This window comes from Lethenteron reissneri, chromosome 31 (genome assembly GCF_015708825.2).
Source record: "Lethenteron reissneri isolate LAM-NWPU_2019-01 chromosome 31, ASM1570882v1, whole genome shotgun sequence".
In the NCBI taxonomy this organism is placed as follows: domain Eukaryota; kingdom Metazoa; phylum Chordata; class Hyperoartia; order Petromyzontiformes; family Petromyzontidae; genus Lethenteron; species Lethenteron reissneri.
The window spans coordinates 8,905,055-8,916,031 of NC_083809.1; the positions used below are offsets into that span (position 1 = coordinate 8,905,055).

Genomic DNA, 10,977 nt, shown 5'->3' on the forward strand with positions numbered 1-10,977 from the left:
TCACCACACTGCACATATGTCGACACGTGGCACTCGCATCACCACACTGGACTATGCCTGCACATCGTCATCATCAGAAACACGTGAGTGACCAAGGCTCGTTGAGTAATTTTTCCTCGCTTTGTACAAGGCCTCTTGCACGGTTAGTGTCACCACACATCTGATGAGACCCACGAGTCCCTTTGGACGACTGGACAGTGCCATGATGAATGTGGTCAATATCACATCACCACATTGCATTGTCTACACACAACACTCATACCACCACACTGCACCTGCACATCACAATGCAAATAATCCTGCATACAGCAATCATATCACGACATTGCACATAACCCCAGCATACAGCACTCACCTGATACATAATGAGGTGGGGCAACTGTGAGGTGAGCTACCTGTGATGCGAGTTATATGTCGGGTGAGTGACCTGTGATGTACCCTTGTCGCGGGGTACCTGCTTGGTGTTGGAACGACCGTAGGCTGAAATATAGGCGTCGTATTCGCTAACTGGGGGCATGTCCAGCAGGTCAAAAGTCACGGTGTCCAGCTGAATCATGCGTAGCACCTCCAGGCCACGCTTGCTGCAACAACAAAAACATCACCATACCTCCGCACTTGGCAACACTACGCCTACTTCATATGCATACATTAGCGCGGTTGGCTACGTACGGTGCAAAAGAAGTTCAACATACGTACATGAACTGTGCAAACAGGTGAGAACCCGTTGCGAAAAAAAGGAGTGTTGAGACCTGGGTAAAAACTATGCAAAACATCTCCGTGCAGAAAAACGAACAGCACAGTGATAAAAAATCAAGACTAGATTTTTTAAAAAGCAAAATAAGTGAAGATTATCAAACAAATGCTGGATGAAGGCCTCCCTAATCCATCGCCATCTCTCTCAGTCCTGCATGCTGTAACATTCCACCTGGCATCCTTCCCACGAGCTGATTTAATCGCTCCATCCTCACTGTGCACAATTCCTCACTTGCCTCTTTTTGCAATCTTGCACATGGTTATAGTGTTTACGAATACACAACAAATTGGCAATACATTTCACAGAAATAAACTACAAAGGACACATAACGTTTTATTTTTCTCATAATAAGATGTTTTTTGGACAAGAAGTTTACATTTTATCCTTCCTATAAATTTTTCAAAGAATGTCTTTTATTAGAAAATGCATTTTAAAGAACAGAACCCATTTTGACAAAGAAGTAAATTTGAAACCCAGTAACTGTAGTTTGCGTCGTAGTTTCATGAGGTGTGCATAGGGGGGTTCCACCTTTGAGTAGTACCGAGTGGTGTATTATTCCGCAACTAGCAAAATCATTTTCACTTAAAATGTCACAGGAAGACTTACGGATGTTCTCATGACAGCTACCACAAAAAGTGGAGGATCCTGGGACAAGGCAGGACCGGCTAGGTGGCAACCCTCGGTGGCCGGTATCACTCACCGCTGTTTGGCCACCACCTTCCGAGTAGCAGTGCGCTCCCCGGCCCCCGTGAAGTCAATAAACGTCTTCCCGCTGCCGCTCCTGCTTGCTCTCGCACTCTGGAGCTCTGCACAGATGGGCGCACGGTGCTGCAGGTAATCCGGGCTGCAGGGGCACGTGGCTGTGCCTTAACGTGTCAGCTAGCTTGCACGGCAAAGGTCTGTGAGGGAACTCTCAATGCCATGATCATTGTACGGCTCTGTTGGGGGAAGGCCTACCCACGCCATGTAAGTCACGTGTGTTTCTTAATGACATTTCACCGATGCCGGTGAGTGCAGGTTTATGAAGGGGATGGGGGAGATAGGATGCCCAGGACCGGTTCAGATATCATTGGATGATTAGCCGTGGCCAGAAATCCAACTCAGGTTTCCATGTTCACAGTGCAGTATACTGACCACTGTGCCACCGCTCCACCTACCGTGACTATAGTATGCAATTGTGACATTAAGAATACTTTACTACGTGTGAAAAGGTCAGTCACACCATGTACAAATACTGCACTGGGTGAGGAAGGTTATTTGGTCAGTACAGATATGTGATGGTCACGTCACATGTGACGCAATACTGTGGGGTCCCGGCAGAATGTGTGCAGGGTGAGGGGACCGAGATGGGTGTGATGAGCATGCGTAAGATGAGCGTGCGTGAGATGAGCGTGCGTGAGACGAGCGTGCGTGAGACGAGCGTGCGTGAGACGAGCGTGCGTGAGACGAGCGTGCGTGAGACGAGCGTGCGTGAGACGAGCGTGCGTGAGACGAGCGTGCGTGAGACGAGCGTGCGTGAGACGAGCGTGCGTGAGACGAGCGTGCGTGAGACGAGTGCGCGTAGAACCTGCAGCTGCTGGGGGCACCTCATCCCCTGGGCTCCAGGATGCAACGCGCTCATTCTCAGCGGCGATGGCCCGGCGCACGGCCTCAAGCTCGCGATTGGAGCCCGGGTGACCTTCGCTGACCTCCCTCGAGGCCTTCACCTCCACCACCTTCTCCTCAGCACTGCCCTCCTCATCCTCAAAGTCATCATCATAATCCTGACACACACACACCAGCGATAAGATAGTGTTGCAGCACATACAGACAATGGTGGAACACATGAGGAACTGAATACTTGGAGTATACAATGACAAAGATTCCCTGTATAGCCTTAATACAATTTTGGGGCAAGTGCTGGTAGCAGACACTTTGGGTGTACACACACATGGTTATTGAAAAACGAATACAAAGTCTATTTATAACAGACACCTGGTTGACCTGAATACTGGGAGACATAGACCTCCCTTTTCTGTAGTCACCATCCATAAACAATGTGTGTGTGCTCATTGGTAGCTGTTTAGTGTTTTTTTGTGTTGGGGTTGTTGGACTGATGGCACATTACATGTTCTCTTTTTCTGCAAATGTTTCATGTGTACGTGTATGTGGCAGTCTTTCTCTGCATTACCATGATAGATGACACGTGTTTAATTATGGCAATTACTAGTGCATTGCCATTCTTAGAATCATTAACATTGTTATTATTATTGTGGGTTTAGAACCGAGCACTTAATCAGGTGGTCAAGAGTCCAGGCATCTACTTTGTTCATCTCATTATCTCCTGTTTGCTGTTACAATATATTTCTTACCCAGGTATCCCTTGTAAAAGTGACTTCTCATCTCAATGGGCTGTTACCTGGTCTAAAGATAAAGGAATTGCATCAGACTTTAAATTACACAAAATATACATTCGTACCTGATTTGATTTGTGCTTTGTGCAGCACTGTCAACAGTCCCTAACTTATTCTATGTTACTATCAGGCTCGTGGTGTCCATCTCAGATAAGCATAAAGAAAATCAGCTCAGTTGGCTTGGACATATCTTCAGAAGAGAAGAAAACTACATCGGGGAAAAAAGCTGATGAACATGAAAGCACCAAGGTGAATACTGGGAGGCAGGCACTTGAAAAGGTAGTTTGGAGTGGTAGGCTAGAATATGAAAGACTGTGTTGAGTGGATGTGAAGATGATCCAAGGACATGAATGAGTGGAGAAAAAAGACCAGGAGGTCAGACCTCACGTGAGTGGAAATGATGTCAAAAGGAAGAAATCTAGACTGTGATTAGATCACCTCAAAGTCGTCCTCGTACTCCGCTGCTGCGTCATCCTGCGGAGATGAAGGCCGGATTGCACCGGCGGCTCCAGGCTGTCGAAGAGAAACACACGACCGTCACAGCCTGCACAACCACTTACTCTTTTACCTGCTCACCCATCTGTCCACCCACCTACCACTCAGCCATCCAGCTACCCATCTACCCCACAACTTAGCAGGCTGCTGTTCGTGCAGAATCAGATGGGCATGGCATAGCCTCGTGGTAAATCCTAACCCAGGTGTAGTCACATACACATCGACACTTTGGTGGTAAGTGGATCATGTAGCATCTAGATTTGAAGTTATCATGAGTATGGATCAGTGTAGATTTGTAAAACTCGGTGACATGACCTAGCGGTGACGCGTTCACCATGAGTTGCAGAGTTTTGAATCCGGCGGTGTATTCACCATAAATATACGAGCCATCTGCTTCACTGTGGACATCAAAGATCCTGTGATGTTATTCGCAAAAGTAGGTCATTGTGTATCAGGCCGTCACTGTCTGAACATGCAAAATTAGAAAAATTACCTGTAAACGAATCAATTGGAATCTACATAGCAAACATCACCCCTACAGGCAAACAAATGGCACAATCGTCTTTAAAAGGAGTCACGAGACTCAGTGAGGCTTTCCTGCCTAAATAAACATAATGATAATCAACCTACTGGGCTGTGATATGGCCAGGAGGTAACAGTACATAAAACAGTGTTCTTCAATCTCCAGTAGACCTACGAGGGTTATTTCATGGTATGCCTCAGTTTTCTCTGATACGATCCATTTCCTCTAACATGCAAAAGCACTCCTGAGTGGACTTGGCCACAATATCCCAAATGCAGGACCTTTAATGAGGCTTTCCTGGATAAATGCATTCATTATTATGAAGAGGAAGACCTTCATAACCACACGTGTTTCTGCTACACAATTTATATGATGACCAAACTCAAGCAGAAGAGTTATGCGCCTCGACCCATTACAGTAAGATACTGCACACACATTGTGTGGCTTTGCTACGTATTTATTTATCTCACAACAGGGAATAGACAATAGCATAGGGCTTTACCAACAGCACTGTGATTACAGGCACGGCTTATGACAGGTGAACCCCTCTTCTTGGTTCTTTCGGTAAAGTCACATAGAAGGGAAATAATAAAATAATAAAAATAAAACATAATAAAATAATTCTCACGACGTTTCGGCCACAACGCAAGCAGCCGTCCTCAGGTGAAGAACAGATCTGTCTTTCCGACAACGCAAGCAGACGTCCTCAGGTAAAGAACAGGTCTGTCGGAAAGCAAGCAGCCGTCCTCAGGTGAAGAACAGGTCTGTCGGAAAGACAGACCTGTTCTTCACCTGAGGACGGCTGCTTGCGTTGTGGCCGAAACGTCGTGATAATTATTTTATTATGTTTTATTTTTATTATTTCCCTTCTACGTGACTTTACCAAAAGAACCAAGAAGATGAATCCCTGCAGTCACGAAAGCTTTAAATTGAAAGCTGAACCCCTGTGCTCCACTACCCACGCGTACGCAGCAGATGCAGCACACACCTGTGAGGGCCTCCCCAGGCCTGTGGAGTCGGCTCCCAGGGCAGATCCTCCTCCGCCACCTGTGGTTGCAGTGCTGTCCCTGTGTCTCCTTCCCGCACTCCCTTCCGCCTCCGCATACCTCACCCTTCTTTTGTCCCTGTTCTCAGCACGACGCGTGTGATCATCTCTGTCCCGCTCCACATCCCTGTCTCTCCCCTCCTTTCGCTCCCTCTCCCGACCTTTGTCTCTGTCTCGTTCTTTATGCCTTTCTCTGTCCCTCTCCTTGTCTCTTTCTTCGTCTTTCTCGCTGACGCTTCGCTTGTCCCTTTCTCTCTTTGTGTGTTTATCCTTGTCTTTGTCTCGGTTTCTTTCTGCATCTCTCTCTTTATCTCTATCTCTGTGTCCCTCTCTGTCTCGATATTTCTCTCTCTCTCTGTGCCTGTCTCTCTCCTTGTCTCGTTCCTTGTCCCCTTCTTTGTCTCTCCTTGTGTCCATTTCTCTCTCCTTGTCCCTGTCTCTCTCCCTGCGTTTCTCTCGGTCTCTCTCCTTATCCTTGTGCCTCTCTCGATCTGCTAATTTCCCTCCATCCCTCTCCACGTCACGATCTCTGTGTGTCTCATGGTTCCTGTGCCTCTCTCTGTCCTTTTCTCGGACTTCTCTGTCACTCACTTGATACCCATCGAGTGTCCCCTTGCCTCTCTCCCTCCGACTGCCCTCATCTCTCTTTGTCAAAGTTTCTTCTTCCTTTCGGCTACTCCTGTGTCTGTCTGCATCACGGTCTCCACCCAACATCCTTTCCTTGTCCCTCCTCTTCTCCTTCTCTCCATCTTGACCTCGCTCTCTCTCTTTCACTCTCTCTTCTTTTCCAGCATCCCTATCTCTCTTGTCTCTACGCTCATGAATGCCCACTGTAGCCCCGTCGGCCTCTTGCTCCCGCTCCCTCCTCCTCTCTTTCTCTTTGTCTCTCTTTGGTTTATCTTCAACACGATCGTGTCTTTCCCTCTGCTCCTGGCGCTCTCTTCTATCCTTCCCTTTTTCTTGTTCTCCCTCTTTTAACCTCTCCCTGTTGCTGTGCCGTGCAGGGTCCTCGTCCCTCTCCCGACGCTTGTCCCTGCTCTTGTCTCCTGCGGTTTCTCCCTGCCGCCTCCTCTCCCCATCCCTTTCACCTCGGACCCTCTCCTCGCCTCTCCCCTCCTCTGCTTGTCGTCGCTGCTCCCTGCGCCTCCTGCGCTCAGCCTCCTCCGCCTCCTTCATGTCGGCATGCACACCCTGCTAGCCGGGACAGGCAATGGCACGCCGCATCAACGTCGCAGCCCATACAAGCGTACAAGCACCACCGGCAGCACAGAGCCACACGTGACGATAAACGGCGCATGCAGTTTTAATCACATGAAAACCTCTTGAAGCTGGACTATTTTTTTTAAATGTATTTCAAGTAATCTATGAACGGAATACACTGTACTTAAATAAGTTAACCATTCATTATGGTTGTATTTATTGTTTGTTTCTTAATTGTATTTTAATTCATTAATGATGACAATGCCACATCCTTCCTTGCGCAGCTTAATTAGTACCCAGTGTTCCGGTCAGAGTTTTTGGTATTTTCTTTACTTTTTAGTTGTTCAGTAGCCTTTCCAGCATACCTTAAATTCCAGCTTACCCCAATTCGGCTTCAAGAGGTTTTACTTTAATTAATTAGACGTGAAGTCAATACGAAATTAGCTCCCACTTTTAGCTGGTTCTTCAAGTCTTCGGATTTCCAAGTGTCTTCTTTGGTCCTTTTCTGAAAAAAAAAATAAAGGACACGTGAAATTTAGTGAGCCAGGTGTGTGCGGCGGTAAAGTTATAAAACAGTTTGCGGTGAGGGGAAACACACACTGTTCACGGCATGCACTCCCATCATGGTCCAGAATAACAACACAAGCACCACCTCTATTTATCGGACCTACGTTGTAAGGTGGCCGACGCCAAGTAAAGTATAACAATAAAGGAAATCTTGATTTAAAGCTTTCATGACTGCAGGGATTAATATAAAACAATATTGTTTAATATTTATTTTATTTTATTGTTTCCCTTTTACGTGACTTTAGCGAAAGAACCAAGAATATAAATAAAGGAAATCGTTATATTTTCTCATTAACTTTATAATTTTTTCCACGTTGTGTTACTTTTAGGCTTGTTTACCCATGAAAGCCTCGTCGAGTCTCATAAGTATTTTTAAGGAGAGTTCTGCCAAGATTTCGCAGTAGGGGGCGATGATTGCTATACTATACATGTATTTCAATTGAATCTTTTTTTATGTAATTTTTTAAACTCTTGGCGTGACGTTGACACACAATGACCTCCTCGTGCAAATGATGTCGCAAGCTCTTGAAACACATGGCGCGTATTTTTGCGGTCAATGCCCCTTCGGTAATAACCAGGGTGACCGCTCGAATTAAATCGTGAAGTCCATAATAGAGGTTTCTTGGGTTAGAGCGCGTAAATATATAAATGTGTCGTTAAACCCGCCACCACCCGACACAGCCAACTAATAAGGGTTGTCACGTAAACAGAACGTGGCCAATTCGTCACTAGTACAGCACACCGGTGTGTTGGAGAGCCAAGCCACAACATTTACGACGTTTCGCCAGTAATTACAACGAGCTTCTTCAGGCGACAACTAGCTTCATCGAGCTATGGCGAGATGTGAACTACCTCGCCAGGTATACAGGAGCTCGTGGGTTTGACCCCGACGCCTGTATATTTGGAGTTTGCATGTTCTCCCTGTGGTCGAGCGGATTTTTCTCCAGGTCCTCCGGCTTTTCCCTCCACATTTGAAATATGAGATTAAAGTATTTGGCTGTCAAAGATTTCTACGCGATAAGCCATTTCGTTGAACTATCATCTGTGGCCAGGTCGCTTCTAAAAAATTGCTATATAGCTCAGTGGGCCTTAACCTAGTAAAATAAAAAAAAGTTTACTTCATAGTTTAGTTTAGTCGTATCTGGGTTATGGTTGGGTCATAGCTGAGTCATATTTGCGGCACATCTGGGTCATGGTTGGGTCATAATTCGGTCATTTTGGGGTAATGGCTGCGTCGTGATTGTGTCAGGTCTGGTTCATTCATATATGGGTCACTGGATGGGTCACATCTGGGTCTTGGTCTTGACTGGGTTATAATGAGGTCACGGACGGATTAGGTTCAATTAAAAGCGGATGGGAGCCCGCTCAATCGGTGGCCGGCTGCAAAATAAAAACCACCTGAAGCAATGTCCCCTCAACTCGCGCTGCTTTAAATGATTAACCACGGGAACTGAATAAATTTTTGCGCAGTAACTACAACTTTAATCCGCACCTCGCCTTCCTTTGCAACAACCCTCGCTCTCTCTCTCCTGCAGTCATGCGCGTGTGTGTGTTTAAACTTGAAAATCACCGGTCTTCGCTTAAACTTTCTTGGATTTTCTGTTTGCACATAGTCACTTTAAGATGTTTTCTTGTTAGTTTTTGTTGTTGTTGCGGTTGCACCCGATTCAAGAGCCGAATGGCTCACAAGGCTACACCTAATAAATTAACTTGAACTTGAAAACGACGGCTGAGTGTGCACACGACCCCCCTAACCGTGTCGACGGGCGCGCCCACCCCGGTAGGCCAGCTCAGGCAAGGCCGATGTCGCACGCTCCGGACTAGGCCCCACGCGGTGCAAACACCCCCCCGGACGCGCGGGAATGCACGGCGAGCCACGGCGGCAGAGACCAGCGTAGGCGGCCCCCGTACCTCGCGTGACGCCATGAGGAGTGCGGCTGTAGGCGACGAAGAGGCCCAAACGAGGTGGTGATGAGAGGCGCGATCTGCCCGTCACACACTCAGCACGCCTGGGCCATCTCCATGGCGACGCCGGTGGTGACTCGAGGGGGGTGTGGTGTGGTAGGGGAGGGGGCGGGGCCTGAGCAAAGTGGACGCTGATTGGCTGCGCTCGCCGTGACGTCAAGTCGTGTGGCTCACCACACCGGAGCGAACCTGTTTGCACCTTGGGGGCCGTACATAAATGACGTCACGCACCTGGGGGGGGGGTTCAGACATTTGTGAGTTGTGACGATGTGTGACGAGCGGGGGGGTGAGAAATGTGACGTCACATCAAAATGCGCAACTTTAAATAAATATAGACAACACGTTCTACTTAATTAAATAGACTTTTTAATAAATGTTTTCTCCTACAACATCAGAGTGCAGCGCCACATTAAATACGCACTACAATGACAATAGTTTAAAGCGATTTGAAGCATGTTTTATTTGGGGGGGGGGGGGCAGAGCTTTGTGACGTCATATTTGAGGGGGGTCTGACTTTTTTGTGACGCCGTGTGACGATGGGGGGGGGGGGGTCAAAAATCGTCCAAAATCGCGTGACGTCATTTATGGACGCCCCCTAAGCACCTGATGAGCTCACAAGTGACACCATCACATTTCTCTGGCTGTCGCTTGATGATGCTCGTTGATTAACACCGTCCGGATAGCTACAGACTCAGTACTGCTTGGAAGCGAATGGTCAAATAACACATTGTTTAAATGCATGCCTATACACACAATCGATAGGCGGTACAAAAACAATGGGCTCGCATAATGTACATGCATAATGTCCATTGATTACCATATAAATAACCCCCACCCCACCTCGCTTAAGAAGGGCTCATAAGTGGTGTCATCACATCTACCCCTCTCAGGAACGAAACAGGAGGATTTCTCCACAAATCTGGCTGTCGCCTGATGAAGCTCGTTGTAATTACTGGCGAAACGTCGTACTCTGAATTGCAAATGTTGTGGATTTACTATCCAACACACCGGTGTGCTGTACTAGTAACGTCTTCATATTCTTGGTTCTTTCGGTAAAGTCACGTAGAAGGGAAACAAATAATACAAATATAAAACAAAAAAATTATCACGTTTCGATTGTAACACAAGCAATCATATTTAATTTAATTGGCATGTTGTTTACGTGACAAACGTTACTAATTGGCTGTCGGATGGTGGCGGGTTTCACGACACATTTATATTTACGCAATCTAACCCAAAAACCTCTATCATGGATATTGGTCGTGAAAGCCTACGTGTTAAACTTCGTGCAACTTTTTTTTCAACTTAGTTGAATGCAACGTGGCTGCAACCAGTTGGGAGCAGTTACGCAAATCGGTTTCTCATAGTAGACTTCTTTCAAGAAAAAACCGCAGAGATGTGTCCACACCTGAGTGATCAGTTGCGAAACTTGGTTGCATGCAAGTTAAGCTTATATTTTGACAATTCTGCAGCAACCATTTTCTGAGCATTCGTGGACTACAATTTAAAACCTGAATGTTCCGTTTACAAAACCCTCGCACCTAAACCGAGAGTTTGCTGTACATATCAATATTCGTGATGATGACGAGTGTGTAAACACATGCATTGTGCAACAATTCAAGTGAGAAACTCGTTTATTTCAATGCGCAAGCTCACTGAGCTACAACACACCTGAACATTTTCTACACAGGTATAAAACATTGCAAATACAGCATTTCCGCAATGGATATTGCATATTAATTTCCTTTAAATATAAGCCTTTTCCCAGCCACCTCTGTGAATGATGGACTCTCCAATGGAGCTGGAGCAATGTCGATTAATCTAAAAATTAACGATGAAAATCAACTACTTATTGTGTAGCATTACTCAGTTCCCTTCAAAAACAGTGGCCACCTCCACACAGGTCATGCCAAGCGTGACAGCCAACATTTCCAGTGACATCACCAAGTCCTGCCCATTACCACCCGTCCAGCGGCACCAGTCGAAACAAAGGCAATACTATTACCGTGCTAATGAGCCAAGTTATGGACTTGGT

At 46.5% G+C, this 10,977-nt stretch overlaps 1 protein-coding gene across 1 annotated transcript in view; it reads right to left on the bottom strand.

The window, feature by feature from the left end:
* DYNC2I1 (dynein 2 intermediate chain 1) overlaps positions 1-9,019 on the bottom strand; it is a 40,214-nt gene extending 31,195 nt beyond the window's left edge. Inside the window, 7 exon segments of the mRNA XM_061563471.1 lie at positions 455-581; positions 1,455-1,560; positions 2,322-2,517; positions 3,586-3,660; positions 5,154-6,404; positions 6,862-6,915; positions 8,889-9,019. Of these exon segments, the coding sequence (XP_061419455.1) occupies positions 455-581; positions 1,455-1,560; positions 2,322-2,517; positions 3,586-3,660; positions 5,154-6,404; positions 6,862-6,915; positions 8,889-8,903 (1,824 nt within the window). The 5' untranslated portion in view covers positions 8,904-9,019.
* Positions 9,020-10,977: the final 1,958 nt, after the last annotated feature.